General features: G+C 39.6%; 1 protein-coding gene and 1 long non-coding RNA gene across 10 annotated transcripts; both read left to right on the forward strand.

Moving 5' to 3' along the window:
- The first annotated feature begins 384 nt into the window (after positions 1-384).
- On the forward strand, positions 385-25,127 carry LOC116572649 (zinc finger protein 33B-like). 9 transcript variants are annotated; one of them, XM_032311794.1, is made up of 8 exons: positions 385-473; positions 905-1,308; positions 3,525-3,668; positions 4,896-5,026; positions 9,557-9,615; positions 16,651-16,777; positions 17,083-17,178; positions 20,970-25,127. In XM_032311794.1, exons 5-8 carry the CDS (start codon positions 9,601-9,603, stop codon positions 23,201-23,203), a joined length of 2,472 nt encoding a protein of 823 aa, XP_032167685.1. In that variant the 5' UTR covers positions 385-473; positions 905-1,308; positions 3,525-3,668; positions 4,896-5,026; positions 9,557-9,600; the 3' UTR covers positions 23,204-25,127. The 9 variants fall into 9 exon arrangements, with proteins under 9 accessions (XP_032167685.1, XP_032167682.1, XP_032167683.1 ...); XM_032311791.1 differs by having other exon boundaries at positions 396-504; XM_032311792.1 differs by lacking the exon at positions 3,525-3,668 and having other exon boundaries at positions 396-504.
- On the forward strand, positions 14,291-16,644 carry LOC116572652. The gene is made up of 3 exons (XR_004278457.1): positions 14,291-15,471; positions 15,531-16,165; positions 16,397-16,644. It is a non-coding gene; the product is annotated as an uncharacterized LOC116572652 (long non-coding RNA).
- Positions 25,128-26,381: the final 1,254 nt, after the last annotated feature.

A 26,381-nucleotide genomic window follows, 5' to 3' on the forward strand; every position in this document is an offset into this window, starting at 1 on the left:
AGTATGTGTCTCCAAAACTAAGTACATTCTTTAATAGCGCATCTATAATCAAACTCCCGTAATGTCCACAAAAGTCTTTCAAAGAGTTTGGGAGTTGGGGGGCGGGGTTCGTTTTTTTTGTTTGTTTGTTTTTACCAAATCAGGATGCACTAAAAGACAACAAATTACATTAGTAGTTCTTATACGTAGGGCTTAACCTCCGGGGGTGGAGTAGGTCGCGGTCCCTGAAAACGCCAGAAGAACAGACATGCCCCAGCAAGACAGGTTTATTTACACATTTATTTAAAGAAGTGGACGCGAAGGATTACGGTAGACGTAGTCTTGAGACTGTTTGCTTACCCAGCAGAACTTGCGCCCTGGCTGCGGACAGTGCTGCGCACGCGCAGCTTCGCCATCTTCCTGGTGCCCCTTTTGCGCCCACGGGTTTAAGGAAGCCCGAAATCCCGTTACCAGATTTCCCAGTCACGCTCAAGGTCCTGGTTGCCCACCTTCCTAAGAGCAGAGGTTTGAGCGTTGGCCGGGTGGGAAACGGCGGAGGCCCTCGGTGGGGAGGCGGCCCGGGACCCCGCCCCGGGGCCCTTACGGCGGGCGGGGGCTTTTGGGTGCGGACCAGCGGTTTGAGTGAGTGAGTCCTCAGCTGTGCGCGAGTGGTCCGGTCCGTACGCCCCGGGATGGGGCGCGTGCGCATGCGTGAGGGTGCGCTCTGGTTGCGTGGGGTGCCCCGTGACTTAGAGTCTGGGTAGGCTTTCAGCACCACAGCAAGTGCCCTGGACCTGGTCTCCTTTGACTTTGGCGTCAGTGGCTCTCATTTCTGGGGATAGTAAGTTTCGAGAGATGCAGATTTCGGCTGCTGGGTGAGGGCTCCAATATGAATTTGTCCTCTGCTCTTTTTTTTTTTTTAAAGGCTTTATTAGAGCCGGAGCCGGGAAAGGGGCGGTGGGAGAAGCGCACTCCCCGCAGAGTGGGGAGCCTGACGAGGGGCTGGATTCCAGGACTGACATCATGACTGAGCTGAAGTCAGATGCTTAACGAACTGAGCCACCCAAGCGCCCCTATCCTCTAATCCTACATCCTGATTTCCAAGGAACCGATGGGCCCCTGTCGGGTTAAGGAACTGCAACACCCAAAACAGAATTCTCATCCTGAAGAGAGCCCTAGAGACGCTGGATCTCAGAGCTCCAGAATGGAGACAGTCCCAGAAAGGGGTAGAACCTAGAACTGCAGGGCATACCATGGCAGTTCTTTATTTTCCTGTTGCGGTGTCGCTGTAACTGAACTAACCTGAGTTAGCTACTTGGCGAGTCACAGGTAGAAACTATGCAGTTGTTATGCAAAGGAAAATTTGCAGCAAATGAGATCATGAGGAATAACTTAACAAAACCATAACTCCCTGAGATGGTGGATGGGTTCCTTTTATTTAGAGAGGGAATGAATATTTAGAAAGGGGATCCTTGTCATCGTATGTAGAGCAGGCATAAAGTTGTTTCTTAAGGAAACATGCCAGTACATAAATACTATGTACATAGTATTTATACTATAAATAAATTAGATTCTATGTTATGTTAGTGGTGCATGTGCTCTTTGAGCAGAGATTTTAGTATTGTGATGAGGTAAAAGTGGTCATTCTAGAGGTCACTCCATGGTCCTACCTGCGCAGGTGAGAGTCAGGGTTAAGTTAAGCTCAGACTGGTCTGGATGAGCTAGACCTGGTCCTGGCAGTAGCTGTTGCTTGAGGGGTGATTTCAGTTTCCATTTGCCTGATTTGAAGGAGAAGCTGGAAAGAAGAGGTTAAGAAACAATGTGGGGCAGAGGGCATTGAGTACAAGCAGGTGGGCAGTAAAAGTCAGGTCTTGGGGTCTAGCAGGTGACAAATCCATCCTCTAGTTTTATTCTGCTGCTCATTCTTCAGGGGCACAGGGCAAAGGTCCATCTTCTATAGTTGCTTCCTGCTGGGCATGAGGGTGGTCATTGAAATTGTTAGCAGAGCAGAATTTTCCCTCAGGTTTTGATGTGTCTGGGTCACCAGGTTTAACCCTTTAGCCCTAAGCTGCTCCTATCTTTGTGTTACTACCAGCTGTAATTCTTAGCCCCCAGGCATTCGTAGAGAATTTTATCAGTCAATGATGCAAAGTCTAAACGGCAGTCTGGGAGCAGTAGGATTATTAGTGGTCTCAGGAAGGGGAGAAACCATGGAGTATTGGGTAACACTGTTTTAATAGCCTGCAGACCTCATCAGGGGAATTTTCCTTTTTGGTTGAAAGTATGTAACCAGGCTGTCTGCTTGAAGATTTTTAAAATATCTATTTCCGGATGCCTGGGTGGCTCAGTTGGTTGGACGACTGCCTTCCGCTCAGGTCATGATCCTGGAGTCCCGGGATCGAGTCCCGCATCAGGCTCCCAGCTCCATGGGGAGTCTGCTTCTCTCTCTGACCTTCTCCTCGTTCATGCTCTCTCTCACTGTCTCTCTCTCAAGTAAATAAATAAAATCTTAAAAAAAAAAATAAATAAAATATCTATTTCCACTTCACTTGAAGTATTAATCCAGGTACAGAATGAGTTCCTCCTCCTTCTGCCAATAAGTACTGTAGGATTAGTCATCGTCTAGCGCTATGTTGGCTAAAGAGTCTAGGGACATTACTAAGTTTTCAAGGGCATATCCTGTGTTTTTAGCTAAGGTTCCTATGACATCAGTTAATTTCCTTGCAGTGACTTTATAACCTATAGAACTTCCCCAGGAGGCATCTACTCCCAACAGCCAATCCAACACCAGCCAGAATTAGTTCTGAGGCTTTTTTTATCCAACGGGAAGACCGAGTATGGGTTTTTGGTGGAGCTAGCTAGCCCTGTATTACCATTTTTCTTTCTTTCTTTTTTTTTTAAGATTTTATTTATTTATTTGACAGAGAGAGATCACAAGCAGGCAGAGAGTCAGGCAAAGAGGAGGAAGCAGGCTCCCTGCTGAGCAGAGAGCCCGATGCGGGACTCGATCCCAGGACCCCTAGATCATGACCTGAGCCAAAGGCAGCGGCTTAACCCACTGAGCCACCCAGGCGCCCCTACCATTTTTCTCTTGAGGGAGACTTCACTGTTCTCTTGAAATAATAAACCCAGGGGCACGTGGGTGGCTCAGTCACTTAAGAGGTGGGCTTTTGATTGCCTCTCAGGTCATGATCTTAGGGTTGTGGGAGCAAGCCTCCTGTTAGGCTCATGCTTATCAAAAGTCTGCTTGAGATTCTCTCCCTTTCCCTCTGCCCCTCATCCTCTTCACTTGTGTGTTCTCTCTTCCTTTAAAATTAAATAGATAAAATCTTGGAAAAAAATAATAAACCCCAAGTACTGTACAGTTTCCTTAGAAATTAGGCCTTTTCCTTGAGACTTTATATATCCTGTCTGCCAGGAAATTTAACATGGATAAGGTATTTTGGTCAGAAACCTCGTGGGTGGGAGTAGCTATCAAAGTACCATCTACATACCATAATACAGTGCTATTTTTCTAAACTTAATTCTCTTAAATCTCATCCCAGAATTTCCCCAGAGATGATGGGGGAGGTTTTTGAAACTCTGAGGTAAAACAGTCCAGCAGTACTGTTGTGTTTGGTGGGAGAGAGGATCTTCTCGCTCAAGCAGATAGTACTTGGAATTCAGGATCTAGTGGGATGCAGAAAAAGGTATTCTTTTGCTCTTACACAATGTAATATTTACTAAGTAAGTTGGTCAGTAGAGTAAAGGGATTGGGTATTACAGATTGAATGTTTCAAGCAGCTTCATTAATAGCTCTGAGGCCTTGAACAAATCTGTATTCCTCACTTCCCAGCTTTTTAATAGGTAAAATTGGGGTGTTATATGAGATCTACATGACCTAATCAACCCCCATTTTAAGAGCCTGTTAATTACTGGGTGGATCCTTTGCATAGCATCTGGGGCTAGCAGTCTGTTTCGATTTCACTTTTACAAATGTGTTGTTAATGGCATGCCCCCACCTGCCCTCACACCCGGACTTTCGGGTTGACTTGCCTTATGATATTTTGAGGGGAATTTTTTCTTTTAAATACTAGGATATGTTGTGATAATGACATGAGTTCAGTTCCTTGGTACCTAGGAACTTGAATTTCTAATTTGTCCTATTCTGAACTTACTGTGGACCCCAATTTGTCTAAAGTATCTCATCCTAAAAGAATATGAGACATTCTGGCACATACCAGAAAGAGTGTTTTAAGAGCTTTGATCCTGGGACGCCTGGGTGGCTCAGTTGTTTAAGCAGCTGCCTTCGGCTCAGGTCATGATCCCAGCGTCCTGGGATCGAGTCCCACATCGGGCTCCTTGCTGAGCAGGGAGCCTACTTCTCCCTCTGCCTCTGCCTGCCATTCTGTCTGCCTGTGCTCGCTCTCTCCCCCTCTCTCTCTCTGATAAATAAATAAAATCTTTAAAAAAAAAAAAAAGATCTTTGATCCTATTTCACAAGTCAAAGGATCCAGAAACCTTTTCATGTCTTTTTTTCCTGAGATTCCTTTCATATTACAATTTTTGTTAGAAAGGCTACCCTTCTGGGTGTTGAGTACAGAGAAAGTAACTCCAGTATCAAGTTAAAACTCAAACAACTTCCCTCCCACTGCCCAGATTACTCAGGGCTTCTTGTGGGAGATGAGAATCTAATGGTCCAAGACCAGTTGGGGAGCCTTGTGGCCCTATCATATCTCATCTTCAGTGAGTGACAGCCGAAATGATTGCGCTTTGCCCTTCTTTCTGTTCGGGAGTGGTTTGGGCAGTCCTGTTTCCAGTGCTCTTCCTGGTTACAATGTGCACATTGATTGGACCCCAACTTTGTTGGTGGTCTCTTGGTCCCATAGAGAGGGCTTGGGGCACTCACTCATGGGTATCATCTTTTCCTCTCCCAGGTTACTTCACGTAGGCTGGAGAGCTCCCACTGAAAGAGCAACTTGCCTTCTCATCTTCTGGTCTTCTTTTACATCCTGCAGCACATCCAGTTATGGAACACCTTGAAAGCTAGTTCTAGAAGCTGAGCAGGGTTAGTATCCACACTTATGCCAATTTTGGAGTTTCCTTTGGCTGTCCGGAACAGTTTGAGATATGAAATAGGTTATTAAGGGCCATTCAACTACCCTGAACCTCAGGGTCCCAGTTTGTATTTCGTCTTAGGCAATTTTATAGCCTTTGCAAAAAGGCTGATGGATTCTCATCTGTCCTTTGTTGAATGTCCCATAATTTGGACCAGGAGATCTACTTACCTCCTTCATAGTTTTTAAAAGAAGCCCTCAATAATGGCCAAAATGTTCTCTCTCGTTGTGGGAGTTGGGATCCCCCTCAGGGTCAGTTCTTAGCACTGCCTCCTCATTTGGTCTCTGAGAACTTGATCCTGGCTGAATTTTTTTTATCAGCTTCCTGTCTGGCCTCTGCTAACACAGTAAACTTTTCTTCTGCCATTAAGAGAGTGGTGAGCAAAGCTTGCATATCTTCCCAGACGGGTTGTAAGTAGAAAAGGTATCCTCTATTAAATGTATAAATCAATCAGGTCAGCCCATAATAACCCTTTAGTGTGTGCCTTACAGTTATACAGGTCTGAGATAAAAAATGGGACATGCACATTAATGAGACAGCCATCTCAATGGCAACATTCCCATCCTTGGCTTAAAATAGGTCCCTAATCTGGTAGTGCTATCTGACAAGGGAGGATAAAAGGGTGCTGGAGACATCTGAGAAGGCTTTGGGAGTGTTTGCAAAGGATTAGAGCCTGGTATTCATGAAGCTGGCATAGCTGAGGCCCAAATAGAGAAATAAGGCAGAGGCTTATTACAATCCAGTGGTTTGGAGGAGGTGGAGGAGATGGAGATGGAGATGGAGACAAAGTTACCTGACCCCAAGAGTACAGGACGCATTTTTAGGGTTTTCAGTTCTACCTTCATTTCACAAATCTTAAACTTCCTTTGCAACCCCTCATTTTGATATAATGCCATAAAGCACTGACCATATGGAATCTCTTTCCATTTTTCTTTCTCTTTCACAAAATAAGCTCAACTGTAGTGTCATAGTAAAATTTAAAGTCCCATTTTCTGGCCACTTCTCTTCATCCTCTAGAGTCTATTATTGTGGCCACCCTGTGTTAAGGAGGAAAGTCATCTGTTTTAGGATTAAAGGAAGGTAGTCAAATACTTTCCATTTCTGGAGGCTACAGCCCAATGGAGGCTTTCCTTCAGGGTGGAATTGTCCCTTCCATAATCTGGAATTCCTTCTTAGGGTCTCCTCTCACCCTCTCTCAAGGTAACTTTCAGTGTTACTGGTGACACAGGTGCGGTACAGCCTTACCCACAATACGTATGAGACTCGTTTGACTTAAAACCAAGCCCACAAGGAGAGTGGGTTAATGCTAAGGTAATCCAAGTGGGTCTGGGTAGCTGTGCCTTGAGGAGCAGTGGCGTGGTGCATAGGCTGCCCCTCTTCCAGCCCCTCAGCGTCCACCTAGTCTTAAAGGATTTACTTGGGGAATGGCTCAGGGAGAATCTGGTTTAGATTCAGTAACTCAAAGCACACCTCTCTTTTTAAGAGGAAAAACAAACCAGGAACAGTGTCAGATGTCCCCATCAAATGTTAACAGGTCAAACAGATAAGATGGAGATACCCTTCACCCTTGCTGATTCCAGACTAGTCTCGTTTGGGCCACTTCCCATCTGCCAGGCTAAAGCATTCAGCCTCTGAATGGCCAGCTTGTGTTATCCTTTGCCACCAGGGATGTCTGGACTCGACTGTAAAGAGCATTTAATCCCCTGCAGTGTTGACCAGAGAGGCCCTGTTCTTAACTGACTGTCGACCTACCAGGCTTTGTGAGACAACTCAAAGAAAATACTCTTAGAGAGTAGTGCCATAGGATTGGTACCATTTAGTTCTGTGGAGAGATTCTCAGCAAGAGGCTTGGAGTGGCCACAGTCTCTTTAAGGGAGCCGCAACACCTCTCCAGCAAAACAAGCCCCAAGAAAGGAGAGCCCCCCCCCCAAGAATTCCATCCCCCAGTCCTGGCTAATTGAATGGGTTAGCCCAAAAGGACTGCCGGTTCTCACTGCTCTGTCCTTTGAAAACCAGGGCAGAACCTCAGAGGGAGAACAGTCCCAAGTGGGTTGCCAAATCTGTGAGCAAATTGCTCACTATGTCAGGTGGGGTTGTTGCACAAAGTCAAATTTATTTGAAGCAAGTAAGGGGATTGTGGGGAACTTCCAAAGCCCTGACTCTCCTATCAAGGGTGGATGGTTCTTTTGTTTAGGGTTAGTATGAATATTTAGATAGGGAAACTTTGTCATTATATGTAGAGGTGAGCATGAGGTCAAGCTTATGTCTTAAGGAAACTTGCTTGTACATAGAGTGTATTTTTTTTTTAAAGATTTTATTTATTTATTTGACAGAGAGAGATCACAAGCAGGCCGAGAGGCAGAGAGAGAGGAGGAAGCAGGCTCCCTGCTGAGCAGAGAGCCCGATGCGGGGCTCCATCCCAGGACCCTGGGATCATGACCTGAGCTGAAGGCAGCGGCTTAACCCACTGAGCCACCCAGGCACCCCTACATAGAGTGTATATTAATAAGTGAGACTGGTGCTCCTTTTTGGGCAAAGATTTTAGTATTACAATGAGGTAGAGTGGCTGTTGGTCATTCCAGAGGTTGCTCCATGGTGCATCTGCACAGGTGAGAGTAGGAGGTTAAGCTCCAACTGGTCTGGGTGGTCTGGGCTGGCTGGAGGTTTCGTCAGGGCAGTGGCCTGAAAGGTGGCTTCAGTTTCAGTTTGTCTAAGTTAAGAGATAAGCCAGAAAGAAGAGCTGAAGGACAAATGTGACAGAGGTGGGTACAAGCAGGCTGTGGAGGTCAGGTTTTGGGATCTAGTTGGAGACACCACCACATCAGACCCCTAACTGCCATGTTTAACCCTTTATATTTAATGTTATTACTGACTTGGTTATATTTATGCCCACCATTTTGCTATACTTTTCCTTGTGTATTTCATGTCTTTTTTGTTCTTTTGTTTGTCCCTTTACTGCCTTCTTTTGTATTAAGTGGATATTCTTTAGATTTTCCTTTGATGAATTTTTTTTTTTTAAGATTTTATTTATTTATTTATTTGACAGAGAGAAATTACAAGTAGATGGAGAGGCAGGCAGAGAGAGAGAGGGAAGCAGGCTCCCTGCTGAGCAGAGAGCCCGATGCGGGACTCGATCCCAGGAACCTGAGATCATGACCTGAGCCGAAGGCAGCGGCTTAACCCACTGAGCCACCCAGGCGCCCCACCTTTGATGAATTTAAGTAAATTGTTTTAGAACAGTTTCTAGATTTATAGACTTAAGATAGTATAATGCCGAGATTCTGTTAGAGGCAATTAGCCGGGTTCTAACAGGAAGTTGGGAGGCCATCCACAAAGAAGTCATAGGCAGCTATGGGGAAAGTTGGGGGCCTGAGCTGGAATCACTCCAAAACAAAGCTACAAGAAAGCTGGATTCAATCAAGATAGGTCCGTGAAGGTGGGTGCCATGACAGGAGACTCCTGACCAAATAAGGAGGGGAAAACCTTGCTTCTAAGAAATCCCCACCCCACCTAATGAATATTCTACTCCCTAGTTAACAACTGTCATTCATAAAAGAGAAACCCAGACTCCCAACACCCACACTTACTGAGCACGCTCGCTCTCTCTTGTTCTCAAATCTTGAGAATGTAGTTTCACTTTAAAATAATAAACTTCCCCTCTCTGTTGTATCTGGCCTTGAGTTCTTCTTCGTGGCTGAGACCAGGAACCTTTGAGGACATCTTTGGGATGGGCGTGGTTGAAGCCCCCCAGCCCAGGGTCTCTCTAACCCTAACCCTAACCAGTTCACCCAGTGACAACTCCCTAGATGCTACATTAATTTAATTCCTTTATTTTTAACATTTAAAAGTAGTATGGTATGTTTGTCCCAATTAATGAACCAGTATAGTGCATACGTTTTCCTATTTCCTCAGTTTTTCTGTAATGTTCTTTTTTCTGTTCTGGGTTCCTTTCTATGATACTGCATTACATTTAGTAGCTGTTTGCTTAAGTTCCTCGTGGCTATGATCATACTCAAAACTCATGACTTCCTAAGTAATTTCCTTCTTTTCACTGGATTCTGTGTTCTTGAGACTCTTTATCTCTCAGTATGGTAAAAATCCTATATAATGGTATGCTATCGCACACTTCTTCCCAGCTGTGCTCGGTGATGTTATGTTGGTTGTATGGAATTGGTCATGGCAGGAGTATTTATGCATCTGAAATTCGCAACTAAAAGTTGAGGGTTTGGGGGGGGCATTTGGGGTAACTTTTTATTTTGTTTTGAGGGTTTTTTTTGGTTGTGGGTTTTTTTTTTTTTTTTTTTTTGAGAGGCTGCTCATAAGTATTTGAGTCAATTGGTATTACGTCTATGTGTCCATTCCCTCTCTTTTTAGGAACGAACAGGACATTTTACCTACTGGTATGAAGAGTATCTGTAGGCAAGGAGCTGGAGGGGAGGCAGGATCATATATGACTCATCTCTGTTCTGTTATTTCTCAGTTGTATCTTCACACATCTTCATGCTTCTTTAAGAAAAGCAGAAAATGAACAAACCCCAGGTGAGTGGTTTTTTGTTTTTTAGTTCCTACTTTGTTTTACATTAGCTCTTATGAATAAGATATAACCTTTAAAATGTAAATGTGGAAATAGATAAATGTCAGCTTTGGGAGAAATATGGAGTAGCAGGTTAGTAGCAGGGCTGAGGGGCTGTTGTGGTGATGACCTTCAAGTACTTAATGTTGAAGTTGTCAGTGCTGAGCTATACATTTGTATCTGATAGTGATAGCAAACATTATTACACGAAGTGCAATGAAAGTGAGAATAACCCATAATGATTTTTTTTTAAGATTTTATTTATTTATTTGACAGAGACACAGTGAGAGAGGGAACATAAGCAGGGGAGTGGGAGAGGGAGAAGCAGGCTTCCTGCTGAGTAGGGAGCCCAACATGGGACTCAATCCCAGGACTCTGGGATCATGACCTGAACTGAAGGCAGATGCTTGACAACTGAGCCTCCCAGGCTCCCCAGATGATAATGATTCCTAATGAGACAGAAAGATTTTCCTGAAATTGTGAGGTGGCATGTTCTACAGATGTTACTTAGGTTTAGTTCAGGGATGGTTTGTTTAGGACTTCTATATTCTTTTCAGTTATCTTCTATTGATTACTGAGAGAAATATTGAAGTGTCCAACTGTATTAATTTTTTTTAAAGATCTTATTTATTGACAGACAGAGATTACAGGTAGGCAAAGAGGCAGGCAGAGAGTAGGGGTGGGGGGGAAGCAGGCTCCCTGCTAAGTAGAGAACCTGATGCTGGGCTTGATCCCAGGACCCTGAGATCATGACCTGAGCTGAAGGCAGAGGCTTAACCCACTGAGCCACCCAGGTGTCCCATCCAGCTGTATTAATTTTTGTCTGTTTTCTCTTTCAGTCCTATCAGTTTTTACCTCTTATATTTTGAAGCTGCTTTGTTAGGTACATGTACATTTAATTTTATCTTGGAAAATTGATCATTTGTCATTAATGTAATGTGAATTGAATGTACCTATTTATCTTCAATAATATCTCCTAATACATAGTCTGTTTTGTCTGATATTAATGCTGCAACTCCAGCTTTCTTTGGATTATTGTTTGTGTTATATTTCCTTATCCTTTTTCTTTTAACATATATTTTTATAATTAAAGTGAATTTCTTATAGGCAGTATATAATTGGTTCTGTTTTTTAACCCCCTCTGATGATCTGTCTGGTTTGATTAGAACACTGTATTTAAAAATTGGTTATTTATATGGCGATTAAAATATTCCATTTTGCTAGCTATTTCTCTGTTTGTTCTATTCTTCCTATCTTTTTTCTTTTGAATTTGTTTTCTGTTACTCCGTTTTATCATTGCTATTGTCTTATTTGATTTGAAGATTTTATTTATTTGACAGAGAGTGCACGCACACAGGCATGGGGAACAGCAGGCAGAGGGAGAAGCAGGCTCCCTGATGAGCAGAGAGCCCTATGTGGGGCTTGATCCCAGGACTCTGGGATCATGACCTAAACCTGAGCTGAAGGCAGACGCTTAATCACCTGAGCCACCTAGGCATTCCTTGACTTATTATTTATACCTTCCTTTTTACTTAAAATAGTTAGCGAAAGACTTATAATAGCTATTTTTAAATAATCAGAGCCTCCTTTCAAATATTAAACCACATGATGTTATAGTATAACAACCTTATAGCAGTATATTCCCAATTCTTCTTTCCTGTCCTTTGTGTTCTTGCACCATACATTTTACGTTAACATGTGCTATATACACATAATACAATACTACTATTTATGCTTTAGACAGTTATCTTTTAGAATAATTATTGGCAACCTGAAGCTCATGGGTGAAATTCAGCTCCCTATCTGCTTTTACAAATTAAGTTTCCTGGGAACACAGCCTCATGCTTTCTTCTATGTGTTGTCTGGGGCTACCTTCACAATACAGTGTTTACTATCTAGTTCATTACAGAAAAAAATTTCTAACCTTTGCTTTAGAACACTTAAAAATTGGGATGGGAGGAATTAACTTAAATTTTCCTTTTTTATTGTATTTCTATTACTCTTCATTTTTATGTGTAGATTCAAGTTTCATTGGCACCATATTCCTTTAATATTTCTTGCAGAGTAGTTCTGCTGATAAAGAATTGCTTAAATTTTTGTTTTTCTGGGAAGGCATTATTTCTTCTTTTTTTTTTTTTTTTTTTAAGATTTTATTTGAGAGTGAGAGTGAGAGTACAAGCAAGGGGAAGGGCAGAGGGAGTGGGAGAAGCAGGCTCCCTGCTGAGCAGGGAGCCAGGCATGAAGCTTGATCCCAGGACCTCAAGATCATGACCTGAGCTGAAAGCAGATGCTTAACTGACTGAGCCACCAACATGCCCCTGTTTCTTCAATTTTGAAGATGTTTTCAATAAATAATTCTTGGTTGAAGTTATTTTATTTGTAGGGGGGGGTGTTTTTATTTTTATTTTTTAGTTTTGAAATCTTTTTAACTTTTAATATAGTATTGTTGACATATTAAATTAGTTTTAGATGAAAAACAGAGTGACCTGACTATTATATAACATGAAATGCTCATCATTGTAAGTAAATTACAGTATTTTTGAGTATATTTCTTAGGCTGTACTTTTCATCCTCATGACTTATTTATGTTACAATTGGGAAGTTTGTACTTCTTAATCTGCTTCATTAATCTCTCCACTTCCCCTCCCCTGTACTCTTTGCAACCACCAGTTAGTTCTGTGTTAATGGGTCTGTTTCTCTCTCTTGTTATGAGTCTGTTTCTCTCTTTTTTTTTTTTAAGATTTTATTTATTTATTTGACAGACAGGGATCACAAGTAGGCAGAGAGGCAGATAGAGAGAGTGGGGGGGAAGCAGGCTCCCCAACGAGCAGAGAGCCCGATGTGGGGCTCAAACCCAGGACACTGGGATCATGACCTGAGCCGAAGGCAGAGGCTTTAACTCAGCCACCCAGGCGCCCGAGTCTGTTTCTCTATTGCTGTTGTTCGCTCATTTGTTTTATTTTTCAGATTCTAAATGTAAGTGAAGCATAAATGAAATTATATGGATTTGTCTTTGTCTGGTTTCACTTAACATAATACCCTCTAGGTTCATCCATGTCACAAATGGCAAGCTCCAGTTCTTTTCCATGGCTGAATAATATTCCATTCAACCTTATCCATTTTTATCCATTAATCTCTATCTTTATCCATTAATCTCTATCTTTATCCATTAGTCTATCAGTGGACACTACCACTGCTACCATATCTGGGCTATTGTAAATAAATATAGGGATGCATATATCTTTGAATTAGTATTTTTGTTTTCTTTGTATGAATACCCAGTAGTGGAATTACTGGTTCATATTAATATATTAATTTTGGGGGGACCCTCCATACTGTTTATCTTAGTGGGAGCAACACCTGCTTTTCCACCATTCTGCCCACTTTTTAATTGGGTTATTTGGGTTTGGGTTTTTTTTAATGTTTGTGTGAATGCTTTATATATTTTGGATATTAACCCCTTCTCAGACGTGTCATTGCAGATATTTTCTCCCATTCATTAGATTTCCTTTTCATCTTGTTGATGGTTTCGTTCATTGTGTGGAAGCTTTTCAGTTTGATATATTCCTGTTTATTTTTGCCTTTGGTTTCCCTTGTACCAGGAGACGGATTCAGAAAAGTATTATAGAAGTTGATATCCAAGAGATTACTACCTGTATTTTCTTTTCAGAGTTCTATGGTTTCAAATTTTACATTTAGGTCTTAAATCTATTTTGAGATTATTTTTGTCTGTAGTGTAAGAAAGTGGCCCAATTTCATGCTTATGCATGTAGCTGTCCAATTTTCCCAGCACCATTTATTGAAGAGAATGTCTTTTTTCTCCATTGTATATTCTTGCCTCCATTGTCATTGATTAATTGTTGTTCTCTCTCCCTCTCTTTATGTGTATATGTATTTTTTTTCTGGACTCACAGTTCTGTTCCATTGACCTATGTATGTGGTTATACATGCCTCATTGATCTTTCATCAATAGCCTCATTGATCTTTTCTTTGTTCTTTCTTTTGTCATCTCTGTTTCATTTATTTCTTTCTGATCTCTAGTATTTCCTTCTCTCTTTCTTTTTAGATTTATTTATTTATTTATTTATTTTAGAGAGAGTGCAAAGGGGGAGGGAGGTGCAGAGGGACACAGAGAGAGAGAATCTGAAGTAGACTTCTTGCTGAATGCAGAACGCAACACAGGGCTCACTACCTGAGCTGCAATCAAGACTCAGATGCTTAACTGACTCAACCACCCAGGAATCTCTATTATTTATTTCTTTGTGCTAACTTTGGGTTTTGTTTTTTGTTTTTCTAGTTCCTTTGGTGTAAGGTTAGATCATGTATTTGAGTTATTTCTTGTTTTTGATGTAGGTCTTGAGCACTGTAAATTTCCTTTAGTACTGCTCTTGTTCCATCTCTAAGACTGTTGTGTTTTCATTTTCTTTTCACTTCTCTCCAGATATTTCTTTTTTTTTTTTTTAAAGATTTTATTTATTTATTTGCCAGAGAGAAATCACAAGTAGACGGAGAGGCAGGCAGAGAGAGAGAGAGAGGGAAGCAGGTTCCCTGCTGAGCAGAGAGCCCGATGCGGGACTCGATCCCAGGACCCTGAGATCATGACCTGAGCCGAAGGCAGCAGCTTAACCCACTGAGCCACCCAGGCACCCTCTCCAGATATTTCTTGATTTTCTCTTTGATTTCTTCATTGACGCATTCATTTTTGAGGAACATGTTATTGAGGTTTAGATTTAGATTGGCACATATTTGTATTTCTTTTAGTTATTTTCTTGTAATTGATTTCTAGTTTTGCCCCATTGTGGTTGTTTTTCATCTCTTACTGTATTCCCATTTCTAGATTTCCATTTGGTTCTCTCTGCTGAAATTATCCATTTGATTTTGCATGTCCTATACTTTTTGAGTTTAAACATACATTAGAGTCTTTAACATAAAGTTATAATTACTTAAAATCCTGTTAGATAGTTTCAACATCTATGTAATATCTATTTCTGATGGTTACTTTATATCTTTGTAGTATTTTATTAGTTTCTTTCCTTTTCATATGCTTTGTGATTATTTGTTGAAGTGTATATGTCTTGGGTCAGACTCTAAACTGGGATAACTAGATTTTATTGCTAGAAATGGCAATTCCCTATGAGGCCTTTAGTTCACAGGTTCGAGTTTAACTAGTTAGGAGTTGGGCAGAATTTGAGAATTAATTTTCTGTTACTACTCTCAGGGAAGAATAGGCTTTCACTTTCTAAAGAGTTACCTTGTGTGTAGGATACAGGTTCATTTACCAGAGCTCTCTGTTCATTTGAGTTTTAAGGGTTCTCCTTGTGTGTATCTCAGAGAGGGTCTCTTTACATGCTTTTATTTATCTCTTGTCTTTCTGTCAGCAATATTCCATTAGTCCTTTTGTTATTCCAGGCTTGTTAGCTTGGTGGTGAGAAGTTATGGGCTGAATATGTTCTCTTACTCCAATATGGCCTTAGTGTTAAGTCGTCCCTGTGTCCTTGGGTCATGGGGATGTGGCCTTCTTGATTCTCTTGGCCCCCACCACCCATCCAGCTGTAGTTGTCAACTCAGTGCATAATCCTGCTCTTCCCCAGTAATAGAGTAAGTGCCCAGTGGGGTTCACAGAGAAAAAGCCTGTAAATGGGCATCTGGGTAGCATGGTCAGTTGAGCATCCTACTCTTGGTTTTGGCTCAGGTCTTAATCTCAGGGTCAGGACATTGGGCCCTTCAGGGAGTTCTGCTCAGTGTAGAATGTGCTTGAGACTCATTCACCCCCTACCCATCCTTTCCTCTCTAAAATAAATCAGTAATCCTTAAAAAAAAAAGTAAAGAAAAGGAAGGAAGGAAGGGAGGGAGGGAGGGAGGGAGGGAGGAAGGAAGGAAGGAAGGAAGGAGAAGAAAGAAAGATGCTTGTAAAAAGGTACAAGTCTCCTCCATGTCTGTGGTCCAAAGGGGTTTCTCATTGTTGTGTCAGCTCACACTCTGTTTTCATTAATTAAATTCCCTCTATTCTGGTTGATTTCTTACCTGTGGTCCAACTCAGGTAGGCAAAAATAGACATTTTCTCTCTTCCTGTGTGAATTGTGTCTTCCTAGATTTGAAGTACGTGGGTGCTTTGTAATCATGCCTCCCCTGTAAGGGAAAAAATTGTGAATTTGAAATTAGTCTGACTCATTTTCATTGTAGGAGAGAAAGTGATTTTCTTCCTTGCTTTATGCATCCTGGAGCAGAAGCAAAGTCAACCCACGTGTTTTTAATGCCTTCAGTTTATGTTGTGTTACCTCATAGTCATAAAGAACATTTATCCATCACATTTCAGGCCCTACAGCTTTAACTCTTTAATTAAGCACAAGTTGTGATACAAAATAGTTACCATTTTTTCTTTTCTGCTTTAATATACATTTTACATTTTCTTTCCTTTGCTTTTATATGTATGCTAGTATGTTCTAGTAATACTTTATTTTTAGTTTTGCAGTGTGTTGTGTTTGTGTAGTATTAACTTTCTAGAGAATAAGAACAGTGTTTTAGGGACGCCTGGGTGGCTCAGTTGGTTAAGCAGCTGCCTTCGGCTCGGGTCATGATCCCAGGGTCCTGGGATCGAGTCCCACATCGGGCTCCTTGCTCGGCAGGGAGCCTGCTTCTCCCTCTGCCTCTGCCTGCCTCTCTGTCTGCCTGTGCTCGCTCGCACTCTCTCCCTCTGTCTCTGAAAAATAAATAAAAAATTAAAAAAAAAAAAAAAAAAAAAAAAAGAACAGTGTTTTATTCTTGTTAATATTCACATTTCAAGGCTTAGAGCATTAATAAACTAAAATAAGCATAATTTTTACTTTTACTTTGCTTTTCTTTTTTACTTCTACAAAATCTAATACAAGGTAATGTATGCAGTAGGCATATTTTAACATCAGTTCTCAACAGTGAACCTGGGAAGAATTTGTTTCCATATTTCTTTCCTGTGCTACCCCAATTCTAATAACTTCAGTCTGAACAGAAATGTGCTCTTCCAGGGGTCACTGTCATTTGGAGATGTGACTGTGGACTTCTCCCAGGAAGAGTGGCAGCACCTGGACCCTGCTCAGAGGACCCTGTACAGGGATGTGATGCTGGAGAACTACCACAACTTTGTCTCAGTGGGTAAGCAGTTTTCATGTCAAATTTTGTATAACATGCACTTCATTTCTTAGATACCAAAATGTTTGGTCTTTTATAGTTTATGTGGTTGAGACTTTTGCTTCAGGATCTGAGGTTGTTAATCTCTTCTGAGCACAAGGAAGAATTTTTGTATGCTCACATCCCATAAATGTTTAAATAAGCCTCATCAACATGCAGCTCCAGAAAGTCTGTCTTCTCTCTCCTTTAGAATTGCTATTAAAAAAAAGAAGAAGAAGAAGAATTGCTGTAGCCCATGTCCAAATTCTGTGTCATTTTTCCTTTTACAGGGTATCCCATTAAAAAGCCAGATGTGATCTTCAAGTTGGAAGAAGGAAAGGAGCCATGGATATTAGAGGAAGAATTTCTATACCAGAACTACCCAGGTGAGTTACTGAGTACCGGAAAGGTTAGTGAGGAAGCGAGGGGAAATTATAATCTAGGCAGTCAGTTTAGGAGTTAGACATTATTTAAAATGTTTTCTAAGAATCTCTTCCTAGTGGCACCTACTTTAGAAGTAGAGAAATGTAAAATATGTATTATATATAATATATATACATATATATATGTGCTAAAATTGGAAAAGAAAATGGTAATGCTACAGAGGAATGTAAACTGGTTTTCTGATTATTCAAAGCTAGGGGTCCAAGGATATCATTTATGCATAAGCAAGTAATACTGGCTTTATTGCGTTTAATAGCACAAAGGTAAAACTAAGAAAAGTGAGAAAATCTACTAAAATTTGGTTCTTGAGGAGAAGGGAAGAAACACTGTTTTCAATTTTACATGTTGTATTGTAGTACTTGGTACTATTTTTTAAAATTACCTATAAATTAATAAGATTACAAATTCATATTTACCAGATTAATGTAACAAAATTACAGCCTTAATTTTACAGTCGTACTTCTGTGGGTACCTTAAGAAAATGGGGAAAAGACCTGTTTTAGTGTTTAAAAAACATTTGCAAACAAGTGGAAGTATATGATGCTAAAAGGAAACCCTCGGTAAATCCTAGGAAGTAGGAAATAAAACATTCCCTAGTTATAGTCTGATAAAAGTAGAGGTTGGTTAAAATATATAAATAAATAAACATACATGAGAAACTTGTTCTTTTATATTTTTTTTATTTTTGATTATTTTTTCTTTGTAAATTTCTGATAGTTTTCATGTTCTTGCTTTATGTCAGTATCTGTAAGAACTATATTCCCTCATACTTTTATTTTGTCCCATTCCTAATCGTAGTTGGTTAGAATTCTTTTGTTGTTGATGGTGGTGTTTTTGTGCTTTTGTTTGCCTAGAACATCTATTTTTTTCAGTAGCGTGACAAAATAAATCTGTGCTCCTGTTTATTTCATGAAATTTAAATTAATGTACCTTTTATTGACGACTATATTCTGACCTTATTTGGCTGCTCCAGCTTTATTTTTAGGTTGCTTATACTCATGCTAAACATCATTTGATCCACTCGCATTAAATGTCACTTAGGCATCCTGTGTGCTTTCCCATATCACACCTTTCTTCATTGTGTGCTTTCCTTGACTAGATACTAAATGCATTAACAAATGAAAATTACTCAGAACATTGTTTAGTGTATAAGTAAAACTCTATTTTTCCTCTTATTATATTGAATGTTGTTACAGTAAAAGTTAAGTGTACCTGCTTCCAAGAAGGAAGAGACTTTGAATGTTTGAGCCAGTGTAATGTCTTCTTTCTCTCAATGCTCAGCATGTAGTGGGTCTTTCAGAAGAAACAAAAGTAAATGATCCGTTACCTGATAATACCTGAGGTATGATCTAACAAAGAGAACGGCAATCGTGTTATTCTTTCTTACTTTGGCATATAATCTGAAATGAACATTTGATTAGCATGATCAAGGAAAGGAAAAATTTCATATTCTGAAAACATTGTGAAGGATCTTTGATTACTTACATGAACCTATAGTTCCTGATTCGTCAGGTATAAGATGACTTAGTGTCTAAAGATTTGTGTTTGAAAAATCTTTCTAGGTAATGCTGATACACATAGCTGGTTGAAGTCTATTGATTTCAAATTACTCAGATTTTTTAAAAAATTAGGCTTAACAACACCTGTAATGATCAGTGATTATAAAGTATGGTCTGCAGACCTACCACATGTTTTTGTAAATAAAATGGTTTTGCAACACAACCATACTCCTTCATTTACATATGGGCTTTTGCCAGTTTCATGCTCTAATCACAGAGTTTGATATTGTGATAGACGGGTATGACCTGCAAGACCTAGAAGGTGTACTGTTTTGCCTTTTAAGGAAAAGTTTGCCATCCTTTGGACTGAAGAATGAGAATAAAATTGCGTGAAACACTTTAAATTCAGCATTTAGTTAAGAAAAAATTGTCATTCTCTCAACTCTAAGAAGCCATAGATTGTAACTAGATCATTATGTGATGAACCACTAAGTAAAAAATATCTTGCTTATTATAGTGTGACCTGCTGAGTACAGATCTGTGATCAATTATAAGAGGCATTTTTGAAAGTTAAATATGTGTATATTATATTGGGTGATTTTAGATTTTAGGACGTTAAATATGTGTATATTCAAGAAATACAGTATATTACAAAGCAGTGCTATTTATGACTGTGTTAGAAAGAGCTCATTTACATTGGAACTACTTTAAGATTTAGAACAAATATAAGTTTGAAAGTTTTACAAGTATGAAGATTTGAAAAGGCATTCTTGAAGGGTTGGAATAATGGTATTATTATGTCATTTTCCTAGACAGTAGTTAGCCTATACCCTAGCTGTGGCTCTGAGTGAAAGAACATACTTTGACCTTATAGTCAAGAATGAATAATTTAATAAGACAAAGAACTAACTAAACTGACAGAGAGGATGTTGATTGAGGAGTTGTAAGATGGCAGTTTGAAGATGTGATGTGGATTTAGTTGGTATAAATTTTGTTTGCTAGAATGATGACTTGTAAGAGTCGTCATGTGGTAGTTGGGTCAGGCCAGTGGTTTTTTAGATTGGGATAGAATTTTTCGCAGTGGGTAGCAAACGTGGACAATATTTTTTAAATGGTAAATCAATATAAATGTTACTCATTTCCTGAGATTTGTTTGGAAACATATGATCCTTAAGTTTTGATAATAAACAGAAACCCGAAATGTGCAAGTGTGAGATGTGAAAGATAAAGGAAAGTTAAATATTAGTATTTTGGCATAGGCAATGCTATTTTAAGGAAAAATAAGTGAACATAGGTTCACGTGTTGAGTGGCTACAGTAGAGCAATATGAGCGTATCAAAGCCAAAATAGGGAGATACATTGAATCTATGTATCATTGAATCTATTACTTCTTTTGTCATTATTTTGTATTTCATTTTGGGACATTGGCATTCCTATTGGGAGGGGAATTTGAGTACAGTCTGATGACTCCTTGAATATAAGGCCTTTGGTGCTTTCAGAAATTTATCTTGCTATTGTGTGGGAGGGAAATTTAACTGGAAGCATGAGAACTTGTTTGGATATTACTAAAACAATACAGGTTGGAACGTATTAGACCTACTCTGTCTCCTTAATGTCACATTTTCCTCCACCAACATCTTTTCCTACTCATTTTTCTTGTTACTCCAATTACTTTTCATTAGCTCAATTGGACCCATCTTATTTCCTGTGATTTTTCTCCTACCTGAATCTGTCACTGTAGAATCTTCCATCCTCTCTTCACTGCTTCTTGAATTTAAATCTACATTTTTGGGGCGCCTGGGTGGCTCACTGGGTTAAAGCCTCTGCTTTCGGCGCAGGTGATGATCCCAGGTCCTGGGATCGAGCCCTACATCAGGCTCTGGTCAGTGGGGAGCCTGCTTCCTCCTCTCTCTTTCTCTCTTCCTGCCTCTGTGCCTACTTGTGATCTCCGTCTGTCAAATAAATGAATAAATAAATAAAATCTTTTTAAAACTCTACATTTTTGTCCATTTTGAATGTCTTACTTGTAAAGTGCTGAATAATTATATGTCTGCATGTTAATAGCTTTTCTTCCTTTTTCCACATATTTTCTCAAACTAGGTGGGGAAAGAGGCACTTTGATCCTGAGACACTACTGAAACCAAAGTCAAATATATAAAAGCACATTTGTATGTTAATCCAGTTCCATTCGAACTGTAAAATTCTTACGGTTTGTTCAATATTTTCATTTCTAGAAGACAGCAGAGATTATTACATAGCAGAGAGAATCCAGAAAAACCAAGACAAATACTTGCCACAAGTTTTATTCAACAGCAAAAAAGTGACCTTAGAGAAAGTTTATGCTTTAAGGAAATCATCTAATAAAAGTACAGATTTTATTCCTTCAAGAAAAATACCCTGTAAACATGACTTACATGGAATGAATTTGAAAAATATTTTAGTATCAATTGGTAGTAATAGATATTCTTCAAGGAGAAGGCCTCACATGTTAAATGTGTATGAGCAGTTACTTGATATAAAGCAGGAAAAACCTCATACTCAAGAGAGTTCTCATGAAAATAATCAATATGAGAAAGCCCTTGGTCATAAGAATGGTATTATTCAGCATATAAATACACAGTCTTCAGAGAAGACTTTAAAATATGATGGTGGAAAATCCTTAGGAAAAAAGACCACAGTAATTCCACACAGGCAAATTGACACAGGAGAGAAACTCTGTGAATATAATGGACATGGAGAAACCTGTGAGAGGTCATCTCTCTTGGAATGTCATGGAGTTTCCTTTGAAATGAAACAATGCAAAGGCAATCGAATTGAAAATAATTTCAGCAGGATGTCACATGTTACTCAAGTTCAGAAAAAAAAGAGATGTGAGGGTCTATTCAAATGTAGTGAATGTGGGAAAACATTCAACTACAAGTCAAACCTCACAGTGCATCAGAAAACACATATGGGAGAGAAACCCCATGAATTTAATTCATGTGGGAAAACGAGTCATAAGTCACCCCTCACAGACCATCAGTTAGCACATATAGGGGAGAAACTTTATAAGTGTAGTGAATGTGGGAAGTCCTTTTGCAAGAAGTCATCTCTAACTCGACATGAGGAAACATACACAGGGAGGAAACCCCATGAATGCAATGATTGTGGAAAAACTTTCTGCAAGAAGTCAGCCTTCACTCAACATCAGAGAATTCATACAGGAGAGAAGCACTTCCAACATAATGAATGCAGTAAGACCTTCCATCGCCAGTCAGACATTAAGGTACATCAGAGAATTTACACAGGAGAGAAACGCTTCCAATGTAATGAATGTGGCAAGACTTTCCATTGGCAGTCAGACATTAAGCTACATCAGAGAATTCATACAGGAGAGAAACCCTTTCAGTGTAGCAAATGTGGTAAAACCTTCTATCGGCAGGCAGATGTTAATGCACATCAGAGAATTCACACGGGAGAGAAACGCTTTCAATGTAATGAATGTGGTAAGACTTTTTATTGGCAATCAGACGTTCATGCACATCAAAGAACTCACACAGGAGAAAAACCCTTTCGGTGTAATGAATGTGGTAAATCTTTCCATCGGCAGTCGGATGTTAATGTTCATCAGAGAACTCACACAGGAGAGAGACGCTTTCAATGTAAGGAATGTGGTAAAACTTTCTATCGTCAGTCAGACGTTAATGCACATCAGAGGATTCACACAGGACAGAAACCCTTTCAATGTAATGAATGTGGTAAAACTTTCTATCGTCAGTCAGACGTTAATGTGCATCAGAGAACTCACACAGGAGAGAAACGCTTTCGATGTAATGAATGTGGTAAAACTTTCTATCGGCAGTCAGAAGTTAATGTTCATCAGAGAACTCACACAGGAGAGAAGCCCTTTCAATGTAATGAGTGTGGTAAAACTTTTTATCGGCAGTCAGATGTTAATGCACATCAGAGAATTCACACAGGAGAGAAACCTTATAAATGTAATGAATGTGGGAAATCCTTTTATGAGAAATCATCCCTCACTCGACATGAGAGAACTCACACAGGGGAAAAGCCCTATGAATGTAATGAATGTAGGAGAACCTTCTGCCAGAAGTCTGCCCTCACTCAACATCAGAGAACTCACACAGGAGATAGACCCTTTCGATGTAATGTATGTGGTAAAACTTACCGTCATCTGTCAGCCATTAATGTACATCAGAGAATTCACACAGGAGAGAAGCCCTTTCAGTGTCATGAATGTGAGAAATCTTTTCTTACAAAGTCGACTCTTATTAATCATCAGAGAACTCACACAGGAGAAAAACCCTTTGAATGTAACGAGTGTGGGAAGAGTTTTCGTCATAAATCTACCCTCACTACCCATCTGAGAATTCACTCAGGAGAGAAACCTTATAAATGCTGTGAATGTGGAAAAACTTTTGGCCGGAAATCAGCCCTTACTAATCATCAAGGAATTCACCTAGGGTAGAAACTCTGTAGCAAAAACTTGCTGGGTTTTTCCTCATACCCATTTTTCTTTGTGGTTACCTACTAGTCAAGATTTTCTGGCTTTCCATTCACATGAGGCCATGTGACCTCTGGCATAAATTCCAAGCCTATAAAGGACATTGTTTGAAATTTTTCCTACTTCCATTTTTCTTTCCGTATCAAAAGGTATGGGGATCATCCTCAGGGTACTTGGGAGCTAATCATTAGAGATTATAGATTCACAGGTTTGAAGAAACCAGGGTCCTGGGCAGAGTTCTGCCTTCTCTAACATCCCTTGTAAGTCTTCTCATGAACCAGAAATAAATTTCAGATTTGTTCAGACCTTACACATTTAGGGCTTTTTGTTGTCATAGTATATCCTAGCCATCCCTTATTTCATATACCCTGTGAATCTAATGAAGGCATGAGAAACACTCTGTCAGAGAATTCATTAGGGGGGAAATATCTCTCAGTATTCTGCATCTTAATAAACTTTGATGAACAAGTCAAGCATTTTGTAAATCAGAAGTTTACAAATTGAGACACCCTAAAATGAAATGAATGTAGGAGAATTTTCACAATCTGCTTCTGATTGGCCATCATATAATTGAGAATAGAAGCTAATAACTTGAAAAACACTTCAAAATTTATTTATCAGAGAATACGTAACAAAGGAAAATTGTCAGTTTAGGAACTGAGGAAAACATCCTTGTCTAGAAATAATCTTATTCTAGAAGCAATACTGCTAATTGCTTAGAAGTATTACAATCTACTTAGAAGTAGAGCAATACTCTAATACATCCAATTTGGATGCAAGACTAAATAATCTTATTAATAATCTACTGTGGGATATTTATTTGACCACAATGGTCAACATGTGGCTTTGAGACTGCACAAGTGGGTTGAGACATCAAAGTAACAGTATTGTGTGTATGTGACTAAAATAGCAGCACTTTGTAAACATCAGCACTAAGTGTATATATGAATAAAGTAATAGCACTAAGTATATGTGTGAATAATATATGTAAACAAAGTAACAGCACTAAGTATCTCTGTGAATAAAGTAACAGCATTATGTGTTTAGGTGAATAATAAGCCTCTGAGCTTAATCAGGCTTAAACATATGAGTGTGCCCTTCAATGCCTACATTCTGTATGCTTGATTTTGGTTTTAGGTTCCCAAATAGTTATAGTAGGAACAATGCACTCCTACCCAAGTAATTTTTGTGACATACACTGTGTTTTCTGACACCAACTGGTATTGTCCCATCACATACTTTTACCACAATATTTATTTTTAAAAGAAACATTGAATGCGTGAAATACTACATGTCGTGTATGTGTTCTGCTTTCTGGTGGCACATGTAAATCAGTACAGGCATTGTTAACAAACCGTTCTTTTAGAAAATAAGTCAAATAATGACTGATAAAATCAAGATTTACTTGATGTATACAGTGATTCAGTACAAATTTAAAATACACACCTGAAATTTTCAACATTGGTCTTGAACGTTAGGTACTTATTATACTGTACAGATTTAAAGCAGTGCCCACTGAAGAAATTTTCCCCACTTTATATTTGTGTTATGTCCAAAGAATACTTACATAAGTTTTAAGAGTGAAGTTCAAATTTTATGTGAGCAAAGAACTGTCTGCATTTGTATTTAGTGTGATAGAATGACACGTTTCCTCCTACAATTATACATGGTCTTTTCAGACAAGCCGTTCTGTGTGTCCCTTACTATTTGAGTGACCTATGTAGTGATTTAATCTCTCCCTCAATTTCCTCATCTACAAAATGGAGATAATATTATCTACCTCACAGATACTGAACAGTTAGGGTCAGAGTTTTCTGTTATTAGAGCTAAAGGCATTTATGTTTAGAACTTGAACATTAGAAATAAAATGGTCTGTCATCCTGCAGTATGAAATGTGTTTCTGCTTCTTGAGTTGGTATGAGAAGACTCTTATTAAAACCTTCTGGGGACGCCTGGGTGGCTCAGTTGGTTAAGCAGCTGCCTCCGGCTCAGGTCATGATCCCAGCATCCTGGGATCGAGTCCCACATCGGGCTCCTTGCTCGGCAGGGAGCCTGCTTCTCCCTCTGACCCTGCCTGCCACTCTGTCTGCCTGTGCTTGCTCTCATTCTCTCTCTCTCTGACAAATAAATAAAATAAATAAAATTTAAAAAAAAAAAACCTTCTGTTTTGTCAGGTTTGTCCTTAAAACATACGAAACAAATGTGTTTAAGGTAAATGGAATAATCTACTGATCTCTTTCTCTTGCCGATTAAATATGGAGTAAACTAAAAACCCCAACTTTGTTTTTTTCCAAATGAATAGCCAGTAGATCTTTCACCTTTTGATTCATTCACCCCTATTTCACCGATTTGGAACCACATTTTTATTGTATACAGATGTATCCTTTGGTGTGGCTGTTACATTTCTAGGCCCTGTATTCCTGTCCCCATTATTCTACTGGTGGTACACAATGTGGATGGGCCAACCATGGGACACCACCCTACTACCCCACACTGATGATTTCACTGTTCTTCACTCTCTGTTTTTTGCTGCTCTGTATAAACTCATTGTGAATTTCAATGGTTCTAGTAACATTTTGTCATGTCACGCTTTGTGCCTTATCCTGAGCACTGTTCCTTTATTAAAACCAGCAAAATGGGGGTGCCTGGGTGGCTCAGTGGGTTAAAGCCTCTGCCTTCTGCTTAGGTCATGATCCCAGGGTCCTGGGATCGAGCCCCGCATCGGGCTCTCTGCTCCACAGGGAGCCTGCTTTCTCCTCTCTGCCTGCCTCTCTACCTACTTGTGATCCGTCTGTCAAATAAATAAATAAAATCTTAAAAAAAATCCACGGCAAAATGGTTTTGGGTTACATCCATGTTTATATATGTACCTCTGGCTACTTTATAGCATCTTATATTCTGTTCTATTAATATTAGTTAATTCTGTTGAAAGGCCTCTTGTTTCTAATTTTTCACAATTATGAACAATACTATTTTGGACATTGAGTATTTCATACAGAGTAGAGCTGAATTCTCAACCCACAGTGAGAAGGTTTTAGTGACTGTAAATACAAACGTTTGTTGATCCGATCAGTATTTATTAGTCACTTACTAAGTAGAGGGCATTGTACAGCAGTAAATAAAACAAAAGTTCTCCTCTTCC

This window comes from Mustela erminea, chromosome 14, assembly GCF_009829155.1.
Source record: "Mustela erminea isolate mMusErm1 chromosome 14, mMusErm1.Pri, whole genome shotgun sequence".
In the NCBI taxonomy this organism is placed as follows: domain Eukaryota; kingdom Metazoa; phylum Chordata; class Mammalia; order Carnivora; family Mustelidae; genus Mustela; species Mustela erminea.

Bases quoted from the DNA above. Each gene is read 5' to 3' on its own strand.
- LOC116572649 (XM_032311794.1), top strand. The intron at 16,778-17,082 runs GTAAGCAGTTTT...TTCCTTTTACAG, and splicing joins CCACAACTTTGTCTCAGTGG to GGTATCCCATTAAAAAGCCA. The intron at 17,179-20,969 runs GTGAGTTACTGA...TTTCATTTCTAG, and splicing joins TCTATACCAGAACTACCCAG to AAGACAGCAGAGATTATTAC.